We start from the raw sequence: 14467 nt of genomic DNA, 5'->3' as shown, positions 1-14467 counted from the left end.
TTCTCACTGCTGACTATATACTGTATGTGTCCTCACTGCTGACTATATACTATATACTGTATGTGTTCTCACTGCTGACTATATACTGTATGTGTCCTCACTGCTGACTATATACTGTATGTGTCCTCACTGCTGACTATATACTGTATGTGTCCTCACTACTGACTATACTGTATGTGTCCTCAGTGCTGACTATATACTGTATGTGTCCTCACTACTGACTATATACTATATACTGTATGTGTCCTCACTACTGACTATATACTGTATGTGTCCTCACTACTGACTATATACTGTATGTGTCCTCACTACTGACTATATACTATATACTGTATGTGTCCTCACAAGTTCTCAGTCAGTATGTCTTTGGAGTGTGGGAGGTTTGCTCACATGAACTAAATCCATATTGGAAAAATCCAACACTTATCCAATACATATTTGCAGAGGATTTGTAGTTTGTCATTCTGTAGATCCGGCTGTGAATTATCTCCATTCAGTGGAGCTAGTCCATGTATAGTCCTGTCCAGTTTTTAGATATTGATGACCTACCTTATCAGATCAGCTCTTCTCAGCAGCCACTAGCTCCATCGTAGAACAGCTCCATCCACTGTGTAGTGGCCATGCCAGGTTACTGCAGGTCAGCTCCTGCCGCACCTGTCCACATGGGTGGAGCCGTGCTTCAGGCAACGTCTTCTGTGTTTACTTCCAGCAGCCACTGAAAACAGCACTTGGGGGGGGTGCGAGGTGCTGGACCCTCACAACCCCTATAAGACAAATGTATTTGTTTAGACCCTTATATAGCACTGACATATTAACAATGCCTATCCTTGTCCACAAAACGGACAAGAATAGGAAATGCGGAACGGACATACGGATGCGGTTAGCACACAGTGTGCTGTCCGCATTTTCTACGAACCCATTGAAATGAATGGGTCCGCATCTAATCCGCAGATCAAAAATACAGTTGTGTGAATAGGGCCTCAGGTCCCTAACGGTGTGTTGCAAACACGGGGAGAACATACAAACTCCATGCAGATGTTATCCTTGGTCAGATTCAAACCTAGGAGCCAGCACTACAAGGCATCCGTTCTAACCCCGGAGCCGCCATGCTACATGATAGACATACCGCTCCTGAAACACATGGAAAGTACATACGGCCTCATTTATCAAAACTGTCTAACATAGCAACCAATCAGAGCTCGGCTTTCATTTCCTAAAACTGAAAGCTGACCTCTGATTGGTTGCTATGGGCAACCAAGACAGTTTAACCCCTTAGTAACCACTAATACTCCTTTTTACTGACGTAAACAACGGGGGTTTTAGCTAAACTGCTGGCTTTAATCAATCATTACATGTTCCCAAAATGGTGCATTACAAACTATAACTTATCCTACAAACAATAAGATCTCATACAAGTTCATTGATGAAAAAACAAAAAGAGTTATAGCTCATGGAATGCGAATAAAAGAAAAAAGTGTGTGTAGTCACTAAGGGGTTAAATGAGGCCAATAGTGGTAGGTTGCTCAACCACCTTTGCAGGGATGCCTGCGCTCTGTGAAACTACAACTCCCAGCATGCAAACACGCTCGGCTGTTCTCACAACTCCCATAGAAGTGAATGGGAAGTTGTAGATTCAGGACACCTGGAGTGCCGAAGGTCGCTGATCGCAGCTCTAGCGCCCCCTTCTGGTAATGACACAGCACTTTTGCATAAGACTTTCTTTCTGTGAACGGCTCAACAATGTATCGCTTTGAATGGATACGGAAGTTCTTCATTTTTCTCTACAAAGTATTCGAAAATATATTGTCTTACAGCAGAGGAAGTGACAACAAGCATCCTATGGACCCCGAACATGAAGAATGTAGGGAGAATAATGTCCAGCCTGGACGAGCAACACTCCGCAGAGGGGTAAGTGCAGCTCAGCTGTTCATGTGTTCTTGGATTTGAAATTTGGAGAAGGGATGGCGTGCGCTTGTATAGAAAAAAAACACCATATTGTGCGTAATGTTCCACATTTACACAATTATACCGTACGTTATATCTGTCCGGTGTCAACACTCAGCCTTGTGGGAGCTGCTGAACCAGTTTGTTTACAGCAGAGAGTGAGTAAACTGACACCTTCTACTGAAGGAGACATACCTGGAACTTACACAGTTATATGCAAGGGGGGTAGAGGGCCTCATGCACACAAACGTATTTTCAATCCGTGTCCGTTCCGTGTTTTCTTTTGCGGACCGTATATGGAACCATTTATTTCAATGGGTCAGCTTAGATTCCGTCATTTTGTTTGTCAGCTTACGGGCAGCAGGTCGTAGGGTTAACAGGTTGTTTTTTTTTTCGTTTTTTATTGTTGTTGTTTTGTGGTGTTGTTGTGTTGTTTGCAGTGGTCTACGCCATCTGCAACTTCAGCCAGTGCAGGCTCCTGCATGTCTGTGCCACATGTTTTAGGGCACATCCGGTCACGGTCTGCACATTGAAGCTGGCGTGACTGAGCCGGGTGAATGTGGAGGCACTAGACCAGCTGCTGCAGCTTCATCCGGTTCAGCCATTCCGTACATTCCTGGTGGAAGGGTTTCACGGGGGTTTCACACTGGGCTCATCAACCTGCCCCAGCAGACTCATGAATGCCCCAACTTGCAGTCGGCTTCTAAACATGCTGGTCTGGTGGATTCACTCTTGGCAGTTGCTCTGGACAAGGGTTTCATAATTGTCCTTTCCAGTCCCCTCCTTTCTGCACTTGGAGGGTGAGCCCGGTGGGGGTGGTGCAGGGAAAATATTCCAATAAATTTGTTTGATTCATGATTTGTCTGCTACACATTCTTCCCACGTTCCTAGTCCCAACTCGTTGATTCCGTCCGAGGAATTTTCCTTGAAGTATACTTCCGTAGACCAGGCTATCCAGGTCATTCTTCAGACAGGCATGGGGGCTTGGCTGTCCAAAGCAGATGTCTCTGATGCGTTCAAACTGCTGCCCATTAGCCCATCTCTCTGGCAGTGGCATGGCATCAAATGGAGAGATGCGTACTATTCCCCACCAAGTTGACGTTGGTTCCTAGAGCAGCCCCAGTCTGTTGACAGGTTAGCGCAGGCACTGGAATGGATTTTGTTGGAACAGGGTTGCCAGAATGTCATTCACTACCTGGATGATTTTCTGTTGATCGAAGAACCCTCACAGGCACCTGTTGACTTGCAGGTTCTCTTGCAGGTCTTCAAGGAGTTAAACATTCCAGTGGCCGAACACAAAACAGAAGGGCCTGCGCAGGTTGTCACGTTCTTGGGGATCTCTCTGGATTCACGTGCCATGTCAGCCAGTCTGCCACAAGACAAACTCGACATAATCAAATCAGGTGTCCGTTCCTTGCTCATGTCTCAGGTTTGCACCAAGAGAGAATTGCAGTCTCTGTTGGGCATGTTATACTTTGCCATGAGGATCATTCCTCAGGGTAGATCATTCATTTCAAGATTGCTAGTCTTATTACAACAGACCAGTGATTTGGACGCATCAGTGCATCTTAATGCGAACGCCCGAGCAGATCTGTTCATGTGGGACAGATTTCTCAGTGGGTGGAACGGCATTTCCATGGTTATTCCGAGGGCCACTTCTGATTCTCCACACGTATTTTCAGACGCGGCTGCCTCGGTAGGTTTCGCGGCCATATTTGGCTCACATTGGTGCGCCGGCTCATGGCCCACACACGTGCTACAGGTGCCGGGGTTTTCTCAGATGTCGGCATTGTTCGAGATCTCTCCTATCGTAGCAGCTGCTATAGTCTGGGGGCATAGGTGGTCGGGTCACACGGTGGTTTTCCACACTGACAACATGGCGACCGCAGAGATCATTAACAAGGGCAGATCTAAATCGTTACTCATCAGGTCTTTCATGCGTAGATTGACCTGGATAGCTCTGGGACAGGGGTTTCATTTTCATGCCCTGTTTTTGGACGGGGTCAGCAACGTTGCAGCTGATGCTTTATCTCGTTTTGATTTTCTCGCTTTTTCTTACAGAACCCAGAAGCAGACTCAGTGGGCACCCCGGTACCGGACTGGCGGCTGCTGGTCTTGGATTAGACTCTCTGATTGGGGTCGCCAGTTCACTCATTACCAAGTCTTTGTCGGCCAGTACGTTGCGGTCGTACCGCCGAGCGTGGGTGGTTTTTCGAACTTTAAGTTGGCATATCCTAGAGGTGACACAGGTCAGGTCAAGTATATGGTGGCTTTCGTGTCTTATTGTCATTCGGTATTGGCTTTATCCTACAACACCATTAGGCTATATTTGGCTGGGGTGCAGCATTTTTTTTGGCACTTCAAGAGCCAGACAGACCCTCTATATTTTCAGCTCACCCGATCAAGGCCATCCTCAGAGGCATTCAAAAAAGCCAGGTCACGGTCAAGTTGGTCCGTCGACCTATCAAGGGGGACACGTTTCATAGCCTGTCGGAAGTTCTCACATTGTCACCATTCGGAGTCCTTCCCAGCCTGGTGATCAAGGCGGCGATGTACTTGGCGTTTTACGGGTTTTTAAGACCAGGTGAAGTGACACAGGCCAGACAAGGGGCGGTGGCTCTCCGCAAGGGAGATTTAGTCAGGATGGGCAGTAACTCATTTGCAGTTGCCTCACAACAGAACAAGGCAGGTAGGTCCCGGCCATGTAGTTAAAGTTCTTCCAGACCACAAACGCATGGTGTCCAGTGACAGTCTTGGACAACCTCTTGCTGGCCCTCAGTCTTCACAGCCCCACCGACCCATTACTTCCATTCCCTGTTGGTCCACTGACGTCCAGCCAGTTCATCAAACATATTCGCATCCTGTTGACCAGTGTAGGATTGAATCCGGCTCAATTCTCGGGGCATTCTTTCCGCATCGGTGCGGCATCCGCAGCGTCCAGCATGGAGTCCCTGTGCATATCATTGAACACTTGGGGCGCTGGCGCTCGGGGTGCTTTGTACGGTATATCCCGGAGCCACAAGCGGAGCTGGTCCAAGCATTCAGTACATTGGCAGAGTAGCACCTCAGGCCAATCCTTCCCTCACTGGTGGGTTTTGCCCCCTTTTTCAGGCATACCGACCTAGTGAGGCCAAGGCACACCTCAGGCCAATTAGGTAGGGGGGTGGTGGTTGGGCATCTTCCAATCGTTTAGGTCCTGACCACAAGTGTTAAGGCTGGCCGCAGGCTAGCCTGGATTTGTGGGAGGGGCCGGTACCTGTCTTAAGCAGTCTGGCTCTCCCAGGCAGCACGTCGGCATTCGGACGTCCCCTGCCCACCCATTCCCATTCTTCATTCAGTCATTCAACCATCACATTCAGGGTATGCCCCCTTTTTCAGGCATACCGACCTAGTGAGGCCAAGGCACACCTCAGGCCAATTAGGTAGGGGGGTGGTGGTTGGGCATCTTCCAATCGTTTAGGTCCTGACCACAAAGTATTCATTGTAAGTATTATTATGTACAGATTAAAGTGTGATTAATGAATTAATGCAATCCTAGGAGCAGGGCCGGTGCAAGGATTTTTGCCGCCCTAGGCAAAGATCCATTTTGCCGCCCCCTCATGTCACTCGCTCACCGACAGAGACACACACACACACACACACTCACCCACAGACACACACACACACACACACACACACACTCACCCACAGACACACACACACACACTCACCCACAGACACACACACACTCACCCACAGACACACACACACTCACCCACAGACACACACACACTCACCCACAGATACACACACACTCACCCACAGACACACACACACACTCACTCACCCACAGACACACACACACTCACCCACAGACACACACACACACTCACCCACAGACACACACACACACACACACACACACACACTCACCCACAGACACACACACACACACACACACACACTCACCCACACACACACACTCACCCACAGACACACACACACACTCACCCACAGACACACACACACTCACTCACCCACAGACACACACACACACACTCACCCACAGACACACTCACCCACAGACACACACACACACACTCACCCACAGACACACACACACACACTCACCCACAGACACACACACACACACTCACCCACAGACACACACACACACTCACCCACAGACACACACACACACTCACCCACAGACACACACACACTCACCCACAGACACACACACACACACACACTCACCCACAGACACACACTCACACACTCACCCACAGACACACACTCACACACTCCCCGACAGACACACACACTCACACACTCCCCGACAGACACACACACTCACCCACCCACAGACACACACACTCACCCACCCACAGACACACACACTCACCCACCCACAGACACACACACTCACCCACCCACAGACACACACACTCACCCACCCACAGACACACACACTCACCCACCGACACACACACTCACCCACCCACAGACACACACACTCACCCACCCACAGACACACACTCTCACCCACAGACACACACGCTCTCACCCACACACTCTCACCCACAGACACACACTCTCACCCACAGACACACACGCTCTCACCCACACACTCTCACCCACAGACACACACGCTCTCACCCACAGACACACACGCTCTCACCCACACACTCTCACCCACAGACACACACACTCACCCACCCACAGACACACACACTCCCCCACAGACACACACTCACACACACTCACCGACAGACACACACACACACACCGACACACACACACTCACCGACAGACAGACAGACACAGACACCGACAGACACACACACAGTCACCAACAGACAGAGACACACACACATAGAGACACACACACACACACACACACACACACACAGTCACACAGTCACACACACACAGTCACCGACAGACACACACTCAGACACTCACTGAATGACGTACACATACAGTACAGACCAAAAGTTTGGAGACACCTTCTCATTCAAAAAGTTTTCTTTATTTTCATGACTATGAAAATTGTAGATTCACACTGAAGGCATCAAAACTATGAATTAACACATGTGGAGTTATATACATAACAAACAAGTGTGAAACAACTGAAAATATGTAATATTCTAGGTTCTTCAAAGTAGCCACCTTTTGCTTTGATTACTGCTTTGCACACTCTTGGCATTCTCTTGATGAGCTTCAAGAGGTAGTCCCCTGAAATGGTTTTCACTTCACAGGTGTGCCCTGTCAGGTTTAATAAGTGGGATTTCTTGCCTTATAAATGGGGTTGGGACCCTATGACGGATCTCAATACCGTAAAATATTAACGCTAGTGTGAAAGTAGCCTTAATCTCTCATCTTTCCTTAATTAATAATTGTCCTGGATGGTTTTTTTCCGGGAAGTCACGGGTAGGCTTTATTCACATGGTGCATTTCTTTTGTTGTTGATGAGTGTTACACATATTCACATATTGGAGAACCCAACAAAAAACAAAGAAGAGTAATCATGTGTGGGAACACTATACACCTCACCGAGAGGAAGCGAGGCGAAACGTACGTTGGGGTTCTGTGCCCTCTCTGGTTCCTGGTCTGTATATCTACTCACTTAGTGCTCCCTTTGTTCCCCCCCCCCCCTCTCTTTTCCATCAATTGTCGTTATGAGAGCCAATGTGCATGTTTAGAAGGATTACATCTGCATCCCTGTTGGATTAGATCTCTATTCCCCTTATTGATGCCAATATAATTGATGCTAAATCATATGGATGTTATGGACTTGGGTATTTGGGTCATAACAGGGATCCTATTGAGTATATTCACCCCTGTTGATAAAGTATTCATTGTAAGTATTATTATGTACAGATTAAAGTGTGATTAATGAATTAATGCAATCCTAGGAGCAGGGCCGGTGCAAGGATTTTTGCCGCCCTAGGCAAAGATCCATTTTGCCGCCCCCTCATGTCACTCGCTCACCGACAGAGACACACACACACACACACACACACTCACCCACAGACACACACACACACACACACTCACCCACAGACACACACACACTCACCCACAGATACACACACACACACACTCACCCACAGACACACACACACACACACTCACCCACAGACACACACACACACACACTCACCCACAGACACACACACACTCACCCACAGACACACACTCACCCACAGACACACACACACACACTCACCCACAGACACACACTCACCCACAGACACACACACACACACACTCACCCACAGACACACACACTCACTCACCCACAGACACACACTCACTCACTCACCCACAGACACACTCACTCACTCACCCACAGACACACACACTCACTCACCCACAGACACACACACACACACTCACCCACAGACACACACACACTCACCCACAGACACACACACTCACCCACCCACAGACACACACTCCCCCACAGACACACACTCACACACACTCACCGACAGACACACACACACACACACACACACACACACACACTCACCGACAGACAGACAGACAGACACAGACACCGACAGACACACACACAGTCACCAACAGACAGAGACACACACACATAGAGACACACACACACACACACACACACACAGTCACACAGTCACACACACACAGTCACCGACAGACACACACTCAGACACTCACTGAATGACGTACACATACAGTACAGACCAAAAGTTTGGAGACACCTTCTCATTCAAAGAGTTTTCTTTATTTTCATGACTATGAAAATTGTAGATTCACACTGAAGGCATCAAAACTATGAATTAACACATGTGGAGTTATATACATAACAAACAAGTGTGAAACAACTGAAAATATGTAATATTCTAGGTTCTTCAAAGTAGCCACCTTTTGCTTTGATTACTGCTTTGCACACTCTTGGCATTCTCTTGATGAGCTTCAAGAGGTAGTCCCCTGAAATGGTTTTCACTTCACAGGTGTGCCCTGTCAGGTTTAATAAGTGGGATTTCTTGCCTTATAAATGGGGTTGGGACCATCAGTGGCGTTGAGGAGAAGTCAGGTGGATACACAGATGATAGTCCTACTGAATAGACTGTTAGAATTTGTATTATGGCAAGAAAAAAGCAGCTAAGTAAAGAAAAACGAGTGGCCATCATTACTTTAAGAAATGACGGTCAGTCAGTCAGCCGAAAAATTGGGAAAACTTTGAAAGTAAGGGCTATTTGACCATGAAGGAGAGTGATGGGGTGCTGCGCCAGATGACCTGGCCTCCACAGTCACCGGACCTGAACCCAATCGAGATGGTTTGGGGTGAGCTGGACCGCAGAGTGAAGGCAAAAGGGCCAACAAGTGCTAAGCATCTCTCCTTCAAGACTGTTGGAAGACCATTTCAGGGGACTACCTCTTGAAGCTCATCAAGAGAATGCCAAGAGTGTGCAAAGCAGTAATCAAAGCAAAAGGTGGCTACTTTGAAGAACCTAGAATATGACATATTTTCAGTTGTTTCACACTTGTTTGTTATGTATATAATTCCACATGTGTTAATTCATAGTTTTGATGCCTTCATAGTCATGAAAATAAAGAAAACTCTTTGAATGAGAAGGTGTGTCCAAACTTTTGGTCTGTACTGTACACTCACTGACAGACACACATACACTCACTGACAGACATACACCTACCCACTAAAACACACACACAGAAACTCACTGACAAACACACAGACACTTACCAACCGACAGACATCCACACTCACTCACTGACATACAGACACTCAATGACAGACACACATACATTTACTGACAGAAAGACAGACCTACATACACTCACCTCACTGACATAAATACACAGGCAGACACTCACTCAGTCAAACACTTAAACACTCACCTCCCTGGGGTCCAGTGTGGTGCAGCTCCTCAGTCCTCCAGCGCGCCATTTAGTATGCGAGGGCCGGAATGACGTCATATTCCGGCATCACAGAGGGCGCACGAGGGAGGAGTGGGGAGCTGCTAGAACAGCCTCCCTTGCCGCCAGCCTCCTCTCCTCCGGTAATTTACTAGCAGAGCAGGCACCTGCCATCAGGGTAAGCAGATGCCTGCTCTGCCATATTTAAGAAGGACCTCCACCTCCTGGCCCCCCTGTAACGGCGCTGGGGGCGGCTCAAGAGCTGCTCGCCCAGGGCTGCAGCCCCAGTCAGGTATGTTGTTTTGATATAATGAAATAATGTATTTATACACTGCTCAAAAAAAATAAAGGGAACACAAAAATAACACATCCTAGATCTGAGTTAATTAAATATTCTTCTGAAATACTTTGTTCTTTACATAGTTGAATGTGCTGACAACAAAATCACACAAAAATTAAAAAATGGAAATCAAATTTTTCAACCTATGGAGGTCTGGATTTTGAGTCACACTCAAAATTAAAGTGGAAAAACACACTACAGGCTGATCCAACTTTGATGTAATGTCCTTAAAACAAGTCAAAATGAGGCTCAGTAGTGTGTCTGGCCTCCACGTGCCTGTATGACCTCCCTACAACGCCTGTGCATGCTCCTGATGAGGTGGCGGACGGTCTCCTGAGGGATCTTCTCCCAGACCTGGACTAAAGCATCTGCCAACTCCTGGACAGTCTGTGGTGCAACGTGACGTTGGTGGATAGAGCGAGACATAATGTCCCAGATGTGCTCAATTGGATTCAGGTCTGGGGAACAGGCGGGCCGGGCCATAGCATCAATGCCTTCGTCTTGCAGGAACTGCTGACACACTCCAGCCACATAAGGTCTAGCATTGTCTTGCATTAGGAGGAACCCAGGGCCAACCGCACCAGCATATGGTCTCACAAGGGGTCTGAGGATCTCATCTCGGTACCTAATGGCAGTCAGGCTACCTCTGGCGAGCGCATGGAGGGCTGTGCGACCCTCCAAAGAAATGCCACCCCACACCATTACTGACCCAATGCCAAACCGGTCATGCTGGAGGATGTTGCAGGCAGCAGAACGTTCTCCACGGCGTCTCAAGACTCTGTCACGTCTGTCACATGTGCTCAGTGTAAACCTGCTTTCATCTGTGAAGAGCACAGGGCGCCAGTGGCGAATTTGCCAATCTTGGTGTTCTTTGGCAAATGCCAAACGTCCTGCACGGTGATGGGCTGTAAGCACAACGCCCACCTGTGGACGTTGGGCCCTCATATCACCCTCATGGAGTCTGTTTCTGACCGTTTGAGCAGACACATGCACATTTGTGGCCTGCTGGAGGTCATTTTGCAGGGCTCTGGCAGTGCTCCTCCTGTTCCTCCTTGCACAAAGGCGGAGGTAGCGGTCCTGCTGCTAGGTTGTTGCCCTCCTACGGCCTCCTCCACGTCTCCTGATGTACTGGCCTGTCTCCTGGTAGCGCCTCCATGCTCTGGACACTACGCTAACAGACACAGCAAACCTTCTTGCCACAGCTCGCATTGATGTGCCATCCTGGATAAGCTGCACTACCTGAGCCACTTGTGTGGGTTGTAGACTCCGTCTTATGCTACCACTAAAGTGAAAGCACCGCCAGCATTCAAAAGTGACCAAAACATCAGCCAGGAAGCATAGGAACTGAGAAGTGGTCTGTGGTCATCACCTGCAGAACCACTCCTTTATTGGGGGTGTCTTGCTAATTGCCTATAATTTCCACCTGTTGTCTATCCCATTTGCACAACAGCATGTGAAATTGATTGTCACTCAGTGTTGCTTCCTAAGTGGACAGTTTGATTTCACAGAAGTGTGATTGACTTGGAGTTACATTGTGTTGTTTAAGTGTTCCCTTTATTTTTTTGAGCAGTGTATTACACATTCACATATTATTATACATTATTTCTGTGTAGGCACCACTCCTGCTTTTGGCTCACAATTAGAATTGAGCGAACTTGTGTTTCAATTTCAGCGTACAAGGTTCGGGTTATCTAAGAATTCCGTTATGGATTCCACTACCACGAAGCATAACTTATAGTCCGTGGTAGTGGAATCCATAATGGCATTCTTAGATAACCCGAACCTTGTACTAAGAACTTAAAACCACAAGTTTGCTCATCACTACTCACAATTACTGATCAAACACTGAGGGCTCATGCACACGTCTGTAGCTTTGGTCCACATCTGATCCGTATTTTTTGCTGATCGGATGTTGACCCATTCATCTCAATGGGACCACAAAAGATGCAGACATATCTGCATCCATAAGTCCGTTCCGCAGCCACACTAAAAAAATAGAACATGTGAATAGAACATTATTGCCCACTTTGCAGACAAGGATAGGACATTCCTGGACATGAAAAAAAAAAATGGTGGCAGGCTCTTGGCTGGTATCCATGTTTTGCGGACCGTAAAAATGGCAACAGCTGTGTGCATGAGCCCTGACTGTGTGAAAGCGGCCTATGGTCTTATTCACGCAGTACCAATACCAAGCACAGCCTCTATACAATGAACGGTGCTGTGATTGGTAACCTGCAAGAAGGCGCAGAGCTCGCCAGAGTCTCTTCAAACAGCTGATTCGTGACATTGCCGGATGTCTGAATGCCACCGATCAGCTATTGATGACCTGTTGTCACGGCTGAGGACTGAGGATGGGGAAAACCCTCAGCCGTGTGATGCCACGAGATGTTAGTGGCTGCTCGGCCAGGACCACAGAATTAGGGAGCAGGTCACCTCCTAACGCATCCCTAATCTGACCCTGACTCCTAGCTGCATGAGCCGACCTTGAAGGTAGGAGGGCTCATGCTCAGGAACCTCGGATCCCTAAACTAGGAGCTGGGTAGACCACCTGTTCCTCCTGGATGCGGAGAAACAGGAGTCTAAAACTGGCCGAGCTGCAAAGGGATATAAACATAAAACAGACTATGGATATGGCAGGAGAGTGAAAGACTTCCACCCCTACCTGCCACAGACACACTGACTGGATCCCTGGACACAAGTGCTGAAGTCCACACACAAACATAAAAGGACACAGCACACATAAACACACAGGAACCAGAACCATAGCTGCAATAATAACAGACACCACATAATAACATTTGTTTATGACCACAAGGGTGGCCCTCACTGGCAGATGGTATAAGGGACCAGGAGGGTGCCTCCAGCTTACAAACAAGGCTGGAGTACCCCCCCAGACATCAGGTCTCAACTGAGGCTATATAGCCCAAAATGGCCACACCCACACAGACACACCCAGTGTTCACACACACAGAAGGGAGTTAACCCTTCCTAGACCTGGCATGGGAAAACAGGCACATACAGGGGAAAGTGCACACATAATTAAACCCCAGTGCACACCAGACATACAAAAGACACACCTATCAAAGATAGGTTGCCAGGTGCAACCGCATGCACATTGCAGCAAGCTGCCAAGCACAAACATGTTGCCAGCGGCCCTCACCATGTGATTGACAGAAACCAAACCGCAGGCAACTGCATGCGGATCAGGAGTCACGACCATAACCATGGTCGTGACACCTGTCCTGAGGATAAGTCATCAATATTCTTTTCCTGGTAGACTCCCTAAATGGGACACAACAGCTACCACCATTGTACCTCGTCACACCAACGACTCCTTTCTCTATAGCACTAAGCTCAAGTGACAGGGCCAAGCAGTGGCGATGTGATCTCACCTGGCCCCGCTTTCTTGCCTGTGCGCCGGCGCTTCAGTAAATGTGGCATGTGCAAAACCACCCTAAGGCCCCTTTCCGACAAGCGAGTGTTACGCTCCGGACTCGCAGCTCAGCACCGATCCTGAACTTCCAGCACTGCCTGGGTCGCATATTTATGATGTTATGTAACTGAACCCAGACAAAACTGACTGAACTTGCTTGCAAAATGGTGTGAGTTTCACTGAACGCACCCTGAACACATCCAATCCGTATCGTTCGTGTGAAAGAGGCCTAAGGGTTACATAGCATCATAAATCAATATAATGCTATGCGACCCCGGCAGTGCTGGGAGTTCAGGACGGATGCTGCGCTGCGATTCCAGAGTGTGAAACCCGCTCGTCTGAAAGGGGCCTAAGGCTTGCAATGGCTGAAGTAAGTACTATGCAGCAGTAACAAGCATCGGGGCTGTACTGCCACCTCATGGGCTAGAAAGCAGGGTACGGGGAGATTACATCACCACTGCCTGGCCTTGTCACTCAAAGCTGGGGGGCAAAGCTAAGAGCAATATATTTGCATATATTTTTCTGTACCATATTGCGTGGAGCCAGTTGGTGAATCTACAGATAGGTCTCCTGAAGTGGGCTTCACTTCTTCCTCCTTGAGCTTCTTTAGCTTTACATGGTTACTGTTGTGTCTCTCCCATATCCGCCATGCTTAGGTGTGTTTCCCTAAACGTCAAAAGTCTCAGCTCTAATGCTAAGAGACATTGGTGCTTACTGATTTGCAGTCCTTGCGGGCAGACGTTGCCTTTCTCCAGGAGGCACACTTTTATGCTTCAGCTAATTTTAACTTTGCACACCAACATTTCCCCACCACATATTCTGCTTCCATGGGTAAGAAATGGGTGGGGGTGGCA

At 48.2% G+C, this 14467-nt stretch overlaps 1 protein-coding gene across 1 annotated transcript in view; it reads left to right on the top strand.

The window, feature by feature from the left end:
- LOC120977640 overlaps window positions 1–14467 on the top strand; it is a 111594-nt gene that overhangs the window by 24967 nt on the left and 72160 nt on the right. The window contains exon 2 of the mRNA XM_040405655.1: window positions 1815–1908. Coding sequence (XP_040261589.1) covers window positions 1840–1908 — 69 coding nt within the window. The 5' untranslated portion in view covers window positions 1815–1839. The remainder of the gene's footprint in view (window positions 1–1814; window positions 1909–14467) is intronic.

This window comes from Bufo bufo, chromosome 8 (assembly GCF_905171765.1).
Source record: "Bufo bufo chromosome 8, aBufBuf1.1, whole genome shotgun sequence".
Lineage (NCBI taxonomy): Eukaryota > Metazoa > Chordata > Amphibia > Anura > Bufonidae > Bufo > Bufo bufo.
Note: the sequence above shows the minus strand (reverse complement) of the source record. Positions and strands in the feature narration are given on the sequence as shown.